Consider the following 16277-nt stretch of genomic DNA (forward strand, 5'->3'; position numbering starts at 1 on the left):
GAGACAGGGTTTTTCCGTAGCTTTTTTTGGTTCCTGTCCTGAAACTAGCTCTTGTAGACCAGGCTGGCCTCGAACTCACAGAGATCCACCTACCTCTGCCTTCTGAGTGCTGGAATTAAAGGCGTGCGCCACCACCGCCAGGCTAAGTACAATATTTTTAAAGGAACCTTTTTTTTTTTCTGTCCATGTCCTTTAATTACTCTTTTTATCATTGAAGAAAAAGACTTTAGAATTTTGGAAACTAATATCAAACTTTGATATTGATTTAAATTTTGCACATATTAGGGAATATGTTGGTGTAGGTGTGCATATTTTTGTGTGCATGCTTGTGGAAAATTTGGTTTGTTCCAGGTTTATGCTCCTCTTATCAATAATCAGCTGCTAAAACAGGTGCATTTCTACTTGGGCAAATCTGATAACACCATCCCTGCTCAAGTACTTAGAATATCGAGGAACAGGTCCTTACAAAGATAAATGCTGCTGCACTTCCATTTTTCTACTAAAAAAATGACTCTAAGAAATATTTTTAGGTTTGAACATTCAGATATATCTTCAGTGAAGAAGACACACTTTTTTTTTCCTTTCAGGGAAATATTTATTAAACAAATATATTTACATGAAGATATATAGGCACAGGATGTCCTTCCCATCCTGTAGCAGCTGTAGTAAAACCGATAACACTAGTTGTAACTGAATCTCAAGGCACCTCTGTTTTATAATCATTTCCTGTGTTGTCTTGATTAGCAAAAGCCAGGAAGACTTGGTCCAGGGTGATCTGACTGATGGAATAATCTTCTAAATTGAATTGTTCCTTTGCTTTCTCCAAAGTGCCAAACATCTTAAACAACAACAAAAGCATGCAGTTGCCATTTCCATCTCCCTCCAGCCCCCAGAGGAGCCTCTCCTCCTCCCTTCCCCTGTGTCTGTCAAGTATATGAAATTAAATCAAAGGACACACAGAAGGGCAAAATCAGAAAGCAAAAGAAATGGGCAGTTGAGAAAGGGAGGAGACAGTTTTCTGTCTCCATTATTTTGATGGACATGAATTAGTATTGGTACTTAAGGGTAGTAACCAAAGACATTTAATGTCTAGGCACTTGAAAAGGAACATAAACACTCCACAGCGTCCATGATGTCAGGAACAATTCCGCTGCCCGCATCCCAAGTACCCCTTTGTTAGTGCTCCCTCACATGCACTGGTCACCTTTCCCCAGCCGTTGTCCTTGCTGGGAATGTAGTAATGAAGGATCCCCTGATTCTCTTGCTTCAAGTCACTACCTAGGGCAGGAAAATAGGACAGGTGAGTGATCTTACAGATTTCTTTTTAAGCTATCAAAATAGTGTTGTATCTGCTTCATGCTAGGTATCATACAAAGGTTAAGAGTAAGGTAAACACAGGAGGAGATGTGACCCCCCCCAAAACCTAGTCTTTTTGGTGCACATATATAGAAAATTGTTCTAGGGAACTGACAGCAGTTGTTGAGGCTTTTAAGCTCAGTAAGTTGTCAACTCATATATCCAGTGTAAAAGTTTGAGCTTTTAATTTACTAAATGTATTTACTCCTAAGCATGATGCTGAGGATGGATAGAGATCTTTCTGGTTGTGTGTGTATGAGGACACAGTTTTGAGAGAGGAGGAAGAAGGAAAAGTATGAAGATTGTGATGAGAATAACTGCCATAGGTTCATATATTTGAATGTTTGCTTCCTAGTTGGTGGAACTGTTTGGGAAGGATTAAGAAGTGTGGCCTTGTTGGAGGAGGTGTGTCTCAAAGGTGGACCTTGATGTTTCAACAGATCATACTATTCCCAGATACTTTTCTCTCTCTCTCTGCCTCGTGCTTATGAATCAGGATGTAAAGCTCTCAGTTACCCTGTGTGCAGGTTCTAACCATGTGTGCATGTCCCCTTCCATGGTGGTTACAGGCACTAGGACTTTAAAACTGTAAGCCCCTATTAAGTGCTTTCTTTTATAAGTTGTCTTGCTCATGGTGCTTTTTCATGGAAATATAAAAGTAACTAAGACAACACAGTGTCTCATTCTTATGATTACACCATGTCCATCCATGTGCAAAAGGGAATTATGCACCAATCGTACTACTGTGATCTGAGTTTTTTTGTACAGTAAGGCTCTACAAACACAATTGGGGGAAGAGATGTATTCATAAGAAACTTATGTTAATTTATAAATCACTACAACTTTAATTAAATGCTTTAATTTAAAATGTTTTAAAGAATTTTATGTATTTGAAATGTGTGTGGATTTCATTAGTATTAATCTTAATGCGTATATTATTGTATGATCATGTAGAGCTCTTTTACTGTGGCATATTTCAAATATAAAACATAATAATTTTTTTAAAAGCACTTATAACACCACCCATCTAGTTAAAGTAGTATTTATCTATTCGTTGTCAGGTGCAGTGTTCCAGGTTCTACAACCCATAAAAATAGGCAGTATCTCCATCAATACTGAAGGCATTTCCATTTTTTCAGTTCATCTACTTATTTAAATTAATGTAACAATTGATGTGATAATAAAGTGTATATGCATACAGATGGGCTAAACTGAGTTAAGAATATAGTATCTCTTGGGGCTAGAGTTATGGCTTAATGGCTAGAAGCGGTTGGTTTTGGAGAGAACCCAGGCTCAATTCCCATGACTGACATGCTAGCTCACAATCCTCCATAACTCCAGTTCCAGTGATCTGACACCCACTTCTGACCTCTGTGAACACCTGGCACATATCTGCTGCACAGACATACATGCAAATAAAACAGTCACATGTATATAATTAAACAAATCTTTAAAAGGTATCTCAAATACCTTCTTTTATGTTTATAAAAGATTACTAAGAGTATAATTTAATATTAACTAAATTCATCAATCACACTGTGTAATTTTTCTCCTGTGGTGGTTTGAACAAGAATGTAACCCCTTCATGGGCTCATATATTTGAATGTTTAGCCATCAGGGAGTAGAACTATCTGGAAATGATTAAGAGGTGTGGCCTTGTTGGAGGAATATGTCACTGGGGCTGAGCTTTGAGGTTTCAGAAGTTCTCACCAGGTCCAGCGTCTCTCTTTCTTACAGCCTATGGATTAGGATATAGCTCTTAGCTCCTTCTCCAGCATCATGACAGCAGCATCATGCTCCTTGCCATGCTGATAATAGACTAAGCCTCTGAAACTATAAGCAATCCCTCAATCAAATGCTTTCTTTTATAAGAGTTGCCTTGGTCATGATGTCTCTTTGCAGCCACAGAATAGTGACTATGAAACCTCTATATCATTTGTTCAAAGTCTCCCCAACCTCACCCACCATGGCGCCCACTAACTACTAATCAGCTACGTCCATGTAACTTCCTTAGATTCAGCATCTAAGTGTTAATCACTTGGTGAATGAGATCATATGGCATTTGTCTTTTTATGCATGGCATGTTTCATTGAATATAATATGATCTAGCTTCGTTCATGAGAAGGTTTCCCTTCATTTTCAGGATTAGTTTCTCTACTGCGTGTGTGCATGCTAACTCCCATATGTGTGTCATATTTTCTTTATCCCCTATTCCTCAACAGATCCTTAAATTGTTTTCATTCTTGGCTATTGTGAATAATGCAGCAAACATAGGCATGCATATACCACTTTGACATATTCTTTTTACTTATTTTGGATATCTAATCAGCAGTAGGTTGCTAGGCTCTAGGCTAGTGCTGGGAAGGATTTAAGAAGCTCCTGCTCTTTGTTTTTTGAATACTAGTGAAATAAGGAGCCCAAATCCCCCTCAACAGGCACATCACAGGTCAGAGACATCTTGGGTCAGAGACAGGAGATCTGCCAGTCGAAGCTCATGGGGAGCTCTTGCCTCAAAGCATGAGGTGGACAGTGATTGAGGAAGATGCCCAACCTCAACATTTGCCTCCACAAATTCACGCACAGATGGTTTATACCTGTGCACATGCGTGCACACACATATATACCACATATAGGAACACACACAACATGTTTGCTTAGTAAGATTACAAGTACATTCTTTATTCTTTTTATGTAAAAGGTTTTATTATGTGAAGATATTACAATTCAATATTTTTTTCCAACATAATTTTTGATTGTTGGGAATTTCAATGCATCGCTATCACACTCACTTCCCAGTCTCCCCAAGTTTGGCCTCCACCCCTGTGACCTTCCCCCCACAAAAGAAGGAGAAAGTTCAATTTGTGTTGCGCATAGCTGGTATGGTATGGGGCATGATCATTTTTTTTAAAAAAAAGATTTATTTATTATGTATATGTATACAACATTCTGCCTCCATGTATGCCCATGTGCCAGAAGAGGGCACCAGATCTCATTACAGATGGTTGTGAGTCACCATGCAGTTGCTGGGAATTGAACTCACAACCTCTGGAAGAACAGCCAGTGCTCTTAACCACTGAGCCATCTCTCCAGCCCCAAGCATGATCAGTTCTTTACGGTTATATACATCTGTAGTTCTCATGGGGAAATCATAGTCACTGAGGCCAATGTTAAGGAGATTATTTGGTTTTCCTCACAGCTATTCTCCATGTCTGCTCTAGCATTGATTTCTAAAATATATTTTCAAGTTTACATTCCTACAGTATAACAAATAATATTTTTCATTGTCCAAAAGATGAAATTGCAACTCAGCAGCCTGGAATGCACTAGGAGCTCCTGTAAGAGTTTGCTAAAAATTGTTATTGTATCAGTGCCTTATGGTTGGGAAAGAGACGGAGAAAGAGAAAATAGTTGCTGTTGCTTGCACTGTACTTTGTGGGCAGAGAGGTGTTTACTGAGGTGTTTACTCACACACAGGATTTTTGTTGAGAGAGACATGCCTACTAGAGCTTGCTTGTTACTCACACACAGGATTTTTGTTGAGAGAGACATGCCTACTAGAGCTCACATTTCAAATCATTACTGGCACGCACAGCCAAAAGCCAGAATAAGATGCTTAATGAGAAGGGAAATATCCCTTAATGCTTTGCATAAATGATGTGTGAAAACAAATGAGAATTGTATTAAAATATGACTTTAAAGGTGTAACTTATATGGATACAACAAATTATGAAAAGGCCCTAGAAGGTGATGTCAGAGTTTGGTGACAGTCTCTGCTGTCTGTGAAACTTCTTAGGTTTGCAGTAACTTCTTAGTATGGAGGGTCACTGAACATCAGCAACACATGGAAACTGGATTTAAAACATAAACCTCATGGGTAGTGAGAATAAAACACGAAATTTAAGGCATCTCTAATACCATTGAGACACCTGAACATACCTGGAAATGTCAGTGTGATATGATTTTTAAAATCCTTTAATGTTTCCACAGACTTGACCTTGGCCTTCAGAATATAAATATTTCCAAACTTGTTCTTGAGGTACTGAGGGCTTCCCAGGCACGTGAGCTTCCCTTTCACCATTATGGAGAGCCTTGTGCAGAGGGCTTCACATTCTTCCACGCTTGCAAAACAAGGAAGCAGAACAACATGAAGCTGAGACATTGTCCTTTCGGACATTGCCAGGATCTTGTTCTTAACCACAAGTTGTATTTTCCAATGACCAAATTCATGGTTAGGGAATGTATTGTGGTGTCCAGAGGTCAAACTCGAGTGTCATTCCTTAAGCACCGTCTGCCTTGTCTCTTCCTGGGCTCTGGGGTGCAGGTCACTGATTCAGGCTAGGCTAGGCTGCCTTGTCAGCGAGCCTCAGGGATCTGCCTGTTTCTGTCCAGCACTGGAACTGGAAGCATGCAGCACCACATCCACCTTTAAACATAGTTTACACTTTAGTTGTCTGTGTATAGGTGTTGTGCCTGCATGTATGTCTGTGGAGTGTGTGTGTCCACATGCACGTGTGCACGTACCCATGAAGTCCTGAGGAGGCATTGGATTCCCTGGGACTAGAGTTACAGATGGCCATGAACTGCAATGTGGGTGCTGGGAATTGAACCTGGGTCCTCTGGAAGAGCAACTTAACTGCTCTTAACTCTCCAGCCCCACACCCAGCTGTTTTGTTTTGTTTTGTATGTGGGCTCTGGGAATTCAACTCAGTTCCGAATATGTGAATAGCAAACACTTTACTAATTGAGCTACTTCCCCAAGCCCCGAGAGGTGTGCATCTTTAAAGGATAAGTAACAGAACACCAAATCCTCAACTGTACATATCTCTAACTTCCTGTTCTCTACCTAGACTTCATCTTTCAAAACACACTGAGGATTCATGGCTATCTCATTTATTAGGATTAATATGAAACTTAATTCCTAAAAATAAACTCATCGCTCAACCAAGTCCTGGCCCCCAAATAATTGGCCAGTATAACTCCCATAATTCTTGCCAACCCTTAACCAGCAGCTTTCCAAAGAGCCACACCTGTGGGACGTTATAATGACGGCCTTTCCACTTTCCCGGATCTTTATCACTGTGTCCCAGAGAAGGCGCCGTGCTTTTGGGTCCATGCCAGTAGATGGCTCATCCAGTAAGATAACGGAAGGCTTTCCCATTGTAGCGATAGCAGTGCTCAGCCGACGTTTGTTTCCTCCACTTCAGATCAAAGATGGAGACACACGGAAGAAATTCATCTATCTATCAGTTATCTCCAGGAAAGACCTAGCACAGACACTCCTAGTACTGAGAATTCCAAAACGCCCCAGGTGTAGACATCCTCATGTAGATTCAGCGTGGCTTTGACAAAGCATCAGGGCCAAGAACATCTGCGCATGCGCACATGTAACATAGAAGGGCAAACTTTCACATGTGTGGTTTTGGCACCGTTTGTTTAGTTGTTATTAGGGTGCATAACCGCCACCCTAATTTGAAGGTCTACATTTCATAGGAACAGTAGGGAGAAAACACATGCCCTATTCAGGTTTCAGAGTCATAGTTCAAATAGAATCAGGACATGAAGTTTTATTTCTGAAACGTGGAACTGTTACTGGCATCCGAAACCCAACAGAGTAAGATGGTGTCCATCTTAGCATTGACTGTCAACTTGACATGACCTTGAATGTCACCCGCTCCAGTAATTAACTTCTCTTATCAGGTGGGTTTCTGACTGTCTGTGAGGGACTGTGTTGATTATTAACTGATTCAAAAGGGCTTATCTACGTAGGTCCTGAGGTAGACAAGAAAGGTCACTAAGCTCAAGCCTGTTAGCAAGCCAGAGAGCAAGCAGCACCCTCCTTACATCCTATCTGTACACCATTGGTTAGGAGTGAATTCACTGGGTGGAGATAAAGGTACGTGGAACAGTAAACAATCTTTTCCAGGTCTTGACCCTGACTTCCTTACTTCCTGTAATGTCGGACTCTGACCTGGAATTGAAGCCAAAAGAATCCTTTTCTACTCTAAGTTGCTATTTTTTTTATTTAGCTTTGGAGCCTGTCCTGGAACTAGCTCTTGTAAACCAGGCTGGCCTGGAACTCACAGAGATCTGCCTGCCTCTGCCTCCCAAGTGCTGAGATAAAAGGTGCATGTCACCACCTCCCGGCATCTCTCTCCTATTTTTTTTTTCCGAGATCTGGTTTCTCTGTAGCTTTGGAGCCTGTCCTGAAACTAGCTCTTGTAGACCAGGCTGGCCCCAAACTCACAGAGATCCGCCTGCCTCTGCCTCCCAAGTGCTGGGATTAAAGGCGTGCATCACCACCGTTCAGCTCCCTAAGTTGCTTTTGGTCAGAGTGTTTTATCCCAGCATCAGAATGAAGCTAGGACAGATGGTAACACACTCAGGTAATTGTGTGACAGAGAAGATTAGGTGCAGCTTTGGGCACTTGTGTCAAACACCAGGACAAGGGATGCTTAGTCATTATGAGTGTCAGTGACAACAGTAGCTAAGAAGTTATGGAATAATGACTCACCTGTAGGTGCTGATGACGTAGTTGGCATGGGGCTCTAGATCCAAGACGTTCAAGTGCTCGCCCACATGGGACTGAATCTGATGCTCAGGGACTCCCCATATTCTTGCATACATGACCATTATTTCCCGACCAGTCATGAATTCCAGCAAAGCATCAAATTGAGGACAATAGCCGATTTTTGACCTCACCTAATAATAATAATTGTCGTAAGTGAAAACTCAAGTCATCTAGCACCCTGTGGACATTCATCGATGAGGCAGGAGTCTGCAGTTCTCCAGACCATGTCTGAAGGGCTACAAAATTATGGCTGGTGAGTCTATTGTAGTCTAATGGAATGACCAGTTCTCATGTATAGTTCTAATCGTCATGGGGAGAAAGAAGTCAGAAAACAAGTCCCAGGTCCCACTCAGTTTGTGGTAGTGTTAAGATGATAGGTCTTCCTCTTATTAATCAGGGGCTCCAAGGAGCATGGTCAATGTGGATCATTTCTTTAGTGTCCAACCTACACAGCCCTGTACATGCTTGTCCCTTTGTGAGGAGGAACAAAACCAAAGACAGCTCTCATCTGTGCAAACAGAAGCTCAGAAATGATGGTTGTGTTTCCAGTAGGTTTACACTAGTAATTAGCTAGAGAAAAAGGCTTTGAATTTAGATTAATAATTAATTTATATTGATCCTAGATTATTAATGCTCATAGTGTTGGCATGGTGCAAATCCCGTCCTTTCTGGCTAAAATGCTTCTAAGGATAGCATGTTTTCCCTCAGCTTCTATCTCATGCTGATTCTAAGCACAGTGATGGAAAATAAACAACTAGCTTCCTTAGAAACAATAAACAACATCAGAGAGTGGGGAAAACTATAATTGCTAGAGTTACCACATTGTCAGTCCAGTTCTGCGCAAAAATGACAAGCATACAATGAAATAGAAAATGCAGTTCAGTCATGGGAGTGAGACTTGGAAACCTGAAAAAAGTTATGATGGCAAATCTGCTCAGCAAAGACATGGGAAGAATCATCTTAGATGCCAAATTAACTAAAGGAGCTTGTGGAGAAAGTCAAGGAAACATGACACATAGTTATTAATAGAGAAATAAAACCCAAAAGGAAACATAATAGACACGCATTGTTGTAAGGACAGGGTGTGGGTGCTCCAAAGGTGTAGGAGTACAAGAACACCTCATTAGCCAGTGGGTGGATTGTGAAAGGAACCATAAATACCTTAGAAATTATTTAGAGATGAGTGAAAATGAAAATCATCATATCTCAGTTTATGGGACTTAGTAAAATCAGAGTGTGGGGTATTTATAATTATTCTGTCTCATTGAGCTCATAGTCGTAGTTGTCCTAAAGTAGTGACTGGTGAATTACTGGAAGGGATTGGCCCAAGCCACTTGGAGGGGGATGTGATTTGAAGGAGGATGCACTAAGTACAGACAGCAGCAATGTCCTCTCTGGGTTTGGGCTAGTTTCTACATGGTTAACAATAAGTCTAACCTTTCAGTTTGAAGTAACAACCTAAAATCTTCTCAGTGTATTAAAATGGTTCTTAACACCTTGCAGGCGCTGGACTGTTTTTCTCAGAGGACCATGATGTTGACTCTCAATTCAGGTTTTGCTCCCGATGACAAATCACCTGATGCCCTTTGCGTCCTGACAGTCTCAGGTGGGCAGTTCCATTGCCCTTCTGTGTCCTCAGGGGTCCGACACGTGCTGTTGACTCCCAGAATGGTAAACTGACATTCTTTTCTGCTTGAAGCTCTTGCCGTACTTCTCCCGAGGTTACCCATCTTTTCTAGCTCCTGCAGCCGGAGGCCGGCACAGGAGACAAAGGCTGGAGGTCTTGCTTTGATTTGCAACCTGTTTTAGAGCTCTCAGTGACATGGATCAAGGCCCCAGTTGCAGCCAAACTGCATGCAGATCATTCTCTGCTCGTTTTCGCTGCCTTGCACCCTTCCAGCCCTGTGCAATGCATGTCTTCTACACTGTAGTTAGAACTTGCCTTCTACTCCTACAGTTTCAAAAGAAACTCTTCTCATAGGTTATGTTCTTATGGCCTTTACAAATGTATGTTTTTCCTCTCCAGAAGCCACAGCATCAACATCTGTGCCTATCACCATTGCCATGTCTTATCCCTAGCCGCCAGCCTACTGCCTGCAGTCTATGAGCCATCACTCTGTTCGCATCTTAGCCTGAAATTGCTTACCTTTAGGATGTTCTTGGTGATGCTAATGCCATCAACGAACACATCCCCAGTGGTAGGAGTCCGTTCTCCAGTCAAAATTTGGAAGGTAGTTGTTTTACCTGCGCCATTGAATCCAAGTAATCCAAAGCACTCCCTCTCTTTGATAGCCAGGGAGATATTTTTCACAGCCAGAGTTAGTGGGCACTTAAAGTATATCTTTAAAAAGGCACACAAAACACAATTTAGTAAAGGATATTTGTAGGTTACATAAATAGGTATTGTGGGCAAAGTAGTCACACCCTCGGAGAGTGTCACAAGAAGTTCCTACAAGAGTTTGCAAAGGTTCTGAAGAACCACAATGAGACTGACACCCACAGAAGCTCCTAACGGAGCTGAAGGCAGAACGGGTGCCGTGGAATGCCCTTACCTTGGTGAGCTCCTTAATAAGAACTGGAGAATTCAGAAGCTTTTCAGGCTGGTATAGAATTTTCCTTCTCTCATTTTCTACATCTTTATCTTCAGATTCCCCAGATAATTCCTTGGAAATTCTATCCTGTATTTTTCAAGACAAGAATCATGCATGTGGATAACTTTTCAGAGGCATCTGTCCTCAATGTAGTGGGTTTGTGAAAAATTAACTGAGGTATAATATTGTACATGTTTAAATGAATGCTTTGAGCCATTCCAAGGGGCTTTCTGAGTGCTATTTCAGAGGTCGCAACCAGTAGTAACACATGTGGTTCACCACAGAAATGAAGGTGCGGAGCAGAGCAGAGAAGAGGGAAAAGCTCTTCCCAAGGTGGAAACCATGAATCTGTGTGCTCTGAAGAATGATTCAAAACTTTGGAACACTTACAGGCATGAATGGATGGATCTCCTCATCTATTTCTGTTTCTTGTGCCTTTTCTTAGACTCTTTTCCTTCTGTTGTTTGTTTTATTCTATTCTGATGTTTGTTTTTGTTATGTGTATTGTATTGTATTATAATCCCTTAAAAACCCGTTTGTTTTCTAATGAGAAAACAGAAAGGTGGTGGATCTGGATGGGAGGGAAAGTGGGAAGGAGCTTGGAGTAGGGGAAGGGGAACTGCAATCAGGATATATCATGTGAGAAAAAAAATCTATTTTTAGTAAAAAAAATCATGCAGAAAAGTTATTTTATCACTTGGACCTAAGGGTGGAATCAACTCAAAGAGAGTAGGGAAAAGAAACACATGATAATGGGGATGGAAAGATGGCTCAGCAACTAAGAGTACTTACTGCTCTTGTAAAAGACCCAGGCTCAGTTCCTAAGACCTGCATGGCAACTCATAACCATCTCTAATTCCAGTTCTAGGGGATTCAATGCCTCTGTTTGCCTCCAAAGGTTCCTGCTCACATGTGGGACTCATACATTCACCCAGGAACATACATATACGTAAATAAAAATAAATCAATCTTTGAGCCAGATGTGGTGAGGTGTGCCTTTAATCACAGCACTTAGGAGGCAGAGGCAAGACACTCTCCGTAAATTCAAGGTCTGGTCCACATGTGAGTTCCAGGCTAGCTGGGGCTGCATACTGAGACCCTGTCTCAAAAAAGAAAATGTAGTAATGCATTTTAAAATGTGGTCCTAAGTAAACTTTGAAGAACTAAAAGGGAATTAGATGGGCATGGTGGTAGACATTGGTAATCTCAGCACCTAGGAGTAGAGGCAGGAGAACATGAGTTCCAGGCTAGCTGTGCTTTTTGTGGCTAGCTATGTAAGAAGTTCTTTGAGGATGAGCTCTCTATCACAACCATCATCTTGTAAATCCAGGAGTGGAAGCTGTAGGCTTCTGATTTGAGTCAAATTTTACCGGGAACTATGTTTTCAGTTGCACCACCTGACTTGCCTTTTAGGTGAAGCTTCTCTTTTCCACCAGGAAGCCGTGTGTCTTGGCTTACTCTCTTTTGTGGACACCCACCTTTGCCTAGGCATTCTTTAGCTGTCCTGTCATTCCTGAGACAGTGTCTAAGTTACCTAGGCTGACCTTGAACTCCCCTGTAGCTCAAGAATGCCCCGAACTTGTGATCCTCTTGTCTTAGGCTCCTGAGTAGCTGGAGCTATAGACCCATATCACCCTGTGCGGTTTGATGTATGTATTGTTCAATACTCATATTAGAATCAGTGAGAGATTTAAGAGCCATGACTTTAAGCTTGCAAAAAAAAGGACTAACAAAGGAGAAGTAAAAACTGCAAGTGAGTAGAAAAAGGGAATTATAAAAATAAATATAAAAAATTGAATACAAGAGAAAGTTGTCAGTAATAGATATAATTCACAAACACAGATCTAGCACTTCAACATGACAATCAAAATGAGTGCAGTCTATTGTAGGTAATACCTCAGCAGGACTTTAAGGAAGGACATTCCTGTAGACACTGTTATTTTTCTCTGTTACCTGGGGTGGCAATATACAGCACCTTCTTTCCTTGTCTCGTTTCAGTGCTGCTAGAGTTTTGTTTTCTTGGTTTGTTCCATGCTTAAGTACTTACTGTCTTGTATTTCTTGAAGAAACCAAAGTAAATGTGTTGATGGATAAACGTTCTTAATTTCCAAAAAATATTCTCCCAAAATAAAATGAAGAGAAGGAAGACTAAACCTGTAACGGTCATAGCAATTAAATACTTTCCAATCATGTGCTCCTTTAAGGAATAGATATTCTTCTCGGTATCTGAGGATGGAAGGAGAAAATGGGGGTATCACACTCTTCCACAACACTGACATGAACAACTACTAAAACACCAAATAAGAAACAGGATAAAGTGAGCTGTTAGACTAGGCTTAGTCACAGTACTCAGAGCTTGAGAAGTGATATTCCGCTATGAAAAAAACAGTTCGAAAGAAAAGCTTTGAAGACTGATCCTCACTAATAGATTGTATAGTGACATAGTAAGAATATAAATATTAACATGGGTATTGATTGTCTAACAATAAGTGAAGACAGCCAGTCCCAGAGGGTCACATTTCTCCACTTTGCCAGCACTGAGATTCCAAGCATGTGCCTGCAGCCCTGGCTTTTTTATGTGGGTTTTGAGAATTGAACTCAGGTCTTCATGTTTATATGGTACTTTATTGACTGAACTATTTTCCCAGCTTAATAATTGAAAAATATACTTACAAAAATAATTGCAAAGAGGGCACTGAGAGTTCCCTGTGCCCTACCCCCAGTCTCCCTTGTTATTCACCAGGTATATTAGTATGCTGCATGTTATCATGAGTGCACAGATGTTATTATTGTAAAATACAAGATTATAATTTTTATTAAACTACCAGATTATTGTTATTATTATTTTTAAAGTACCAGATTCATTCACATTTCTTAGCTTTTAATGTAATGCTGTCCCATGTCCCAATCTCAGACACATCACCCTTAACAATCATCCCCTGCATTTTCCTGGCTGTAATTTTATTCCTAATTAATGATTATGGTGGTGTTGCGGTCTTTGGAGAAGAAGCCCTTGGAGGAAAGTGCTCTTTCAACATATTATTAGTGTGCATGCGTTCTACCGCCATCAACTTGAGTACCCGTTTGATGTCATGTTGTTAGCTTTCTCTGCTGCAAACCCCTTCCTTCTCCCACTTCTCCATATTGAGCATTGAAATATCAAACTTGGATAAATGCATTTGAATATAACCAATAAAAATAAAAAGTATCGGAGTTTCCATATTTACATAAAATAGGCTAATAATCTTTTTCTACACCTTGACCTATAATACAACTCTACTTCTATTGCACGGATTGCTACATTTTAAGTCTTTGGACTCCTCCATGTGCTTTTTAATTAGTGTGTGCCTGCATATGTGTTTGTGTTTGCACTTGTGTGTATGTGTGTGCGAGCATGAACATACAACATAGCATGAGTGTGGAGATTAGAAGACAACTTTGTTCTGTCTTTGTGTGAGTCCCAGGGACTAAACTCAGGTCACCAGGCTTGTGTGACAAGTACCCTTACCTACTGAGGCACTGTAGGTCCTGAACTTTCCATAAATGTTTGCAATGCATATGTAAATGCAATTGGATCTTTGTGTTTTTGTGTATTTTGAATTCAACTGCTACATTAATTTATTAGAAAATCTAAGAACTTACTGGGAAAACTATGATTTTTTTAAAGAGACCATAATATTTAGTATTCTTAGTAGTCTTTTTATTTCTCACACTTTAGAATTATGGTTTTAAAACACTTGATTCATTGCAAAGCTAATACACTACATGCACACACACTGTAGGCATAGCATCATAGTGAAGCTATGAACCCAGGCCCTTCAAGTGGTCCACACATACTTACCTGCTCTCTCACTTTTCCACCCCAGGGGAAATTATATACATTTTTATCTAGATATAAGCGGGTCAATTATATATTCTTAAAGTAGTAACATATTAATTCTAAATATGAACAGTTTGAGATTGTACATTCTGTGTTGTCTTATGGAAACTGTTTTCTCCTTATGTTATAATTTCTATAATTCTTAAATGGGAAATGAAATAGAAACATCAAAATAATCATGGCTTCCTTTATCCGGTATCAACATTGGTATTTTGCCACATTTACTTCACCTCCATACTTTGATATCAGAAGATAATTTGCAAATAAACCGCTTCTATGGTTTTTTTTAAAGGTCATTTTATTGTATGTCTTGTTTTTGCACCTTTTTTTGCTCTCTATACCATTTGAATGACATTGACTTCTTTTGTCTGGGAATGATTGTTTCACAGACTGTCAACACTGCAGCCACCCTGTGGGATGGTGCTGGTCCATCCGGGATGATCACTTGTGTGTGTGGAGTATGGAAGATACGTCTCTTGGTAGAGTGAAGAGCAGGCGCTCACTGCTTTCTGGGGTGAGATGGGGAGTGTAGTGGATACAGTTTTCTCATTCCCTGGCGGGCTTTGTGCTCGGTAGTGTTCTTAATTGATGCTATTTTTCTTCCTTTTGTACCAACTTGAGTCCCTAAGAGACAATTCTGCCTTTCAAGTTATTCTTTTTCTTTCATTCAGTATGCCCTGACCACAGTTTTTCCTTCTCGATTTTTTTTCTTTCCAAGTGTGTTGTCTAGTTTTCTGTCAACATACACAAATTAGGATCATTGGAAAGGAAGGAGCCTTGTTGGGATATTTGAATGAATACACTGTGAACCCCCAGTTTGCATGTGTGCTAACTAAAATAAATCAACCTTGGATCAGGAGATGGAGCCAGCAACTTGTTGACAGAAATCATAATCATGGAAAGTCAGAGGAAGTCTGGAAGATGGAGAGATACACGGTAAGTAATAGGGAGGGACAATGTGGTATGGTGGAACAGAAGGGCTTTCTGAGATGCAGGCAAAGAGGTCAGCTGCTAGTTGCTCCTCAATCTCTCTGAACTAGCAGGTTTTCACACTAGCCTCTGACTCCTGAGTCTTACTGATAAATAGAATGATAGAGATTCAGTAAAAAAGTTACATTTGGTGGCAGCTACAGGAGGCAGATCCAGCTCCAGTGGGACATAAAAGGCATGCCAGGCCTGAGAAGCAGCCAGTAACTGTGGAGCCACAATTATTGGTTGAAACAGCAGGTATAGCCGATGTGCTTGAGGAAAAACAACAGAGTCTTAATTGAGAAATGTCCTCATAAGATCCAGCTGTAGGGCATTTCCTTAGTGATCGATAGTGGAGGGCCCAATCCATTGTGGATGGTGTCATCTTTGGGTTAGTGGTCCTTCTTATAGAAGAAAGCAGGCTGAGCAAGCCACGGAGAGAATGACAGTAAGCGGCACTCCCCCATGGCCTCTGCGCCATCTCCTGCCCCCAGGTCCCTGTACTGACTTCTTTCAGCAATGGACAACTATGTGAAAGTGTAAGACTAATAAACCCTTCCCTCCCCAACTTGCTTTTAGTCATAGTGTTCATCACGACAATAGGAACTGTGACTAGGACACCAAAGAGTGAGTATTTCCCCAAACTTTCCCAATCCATCAAACCACAAATCCTTTAAGTTCAGGCCATATAAGTAGGAGAAATGTTGATTTCCCTAAGTTACACTGAAATAATGCTAATCATGAAAGAGAATAAACATATTGCCAATAAACAACAACTCTTCTTATGATCTTAGACAGTTAACCTGCCAACACGGAACATAATAAAACACACAAGTAAAGCCAGGTGGTGGTGGTGGCGCACACCTTTAATCCCAGCACTCAGGAGGCAGAGGCAGGCGGATCTCTGTGAGTT

The 16277-nt window shown here is 40.7% G+C and overlaps 1 protein-coding gene across 1 annotated transcript in view; it reads right to left on the bottom strand.

The window, feature by feature from the left end:
* Positions 1–619: 619 nt before the first annotated feature.
* Positions 620–16277, bottom strand: part of LOC101999148 (ATP-binding cassette sub-family A member 3-like) — a 73556-nt gene continuing 57898 nt past the window's right edge. The window contains exons 23-30 of the mRNA XM_005351156.1: positions 12563–12741; positions 10477–10602; positions 10071–10265; positions 7868–8055; positions 6384–6554; positions 5293–5474; positions 1205–1278; positions 620–838 (exon numbers count right to left, since the gene is read on the bottom strand). Of these exons, the coding sequence (XP_005351213.1) occupies positions 698–838; positions 1205–1278; positions 5293–5474; positions 6384–6554; positions 7868–8055; positions 10071–10265; positions 10477–10602; positions 12563–12741 (1256 nt within the window). The 3' untranslated portion in view covers positions 620–697. The remainder of the gene's footprint in view (positions 839–1204; positions 1279–5292; positions 5475–6383; positions 6555–7867; positions 8056–10070; positions 10266–10476; positions 10603–12562; positions 12742–16277) is intronic.

Source organism: Microtus ochrogaster, chromosome 8 (assembly GCF_000317375.1).
Source record: "Microtus ochrogaster isolate Prairie Vole_2 chromosome 8, MicOch1.0, whole genome shotgun sequence".
Lineage (NCBI taxonomy): Eukaryota > Metazoa > Chordata > Mammalia > Rodentia > Cricetidae > Microtus > Microtus ochrogaster.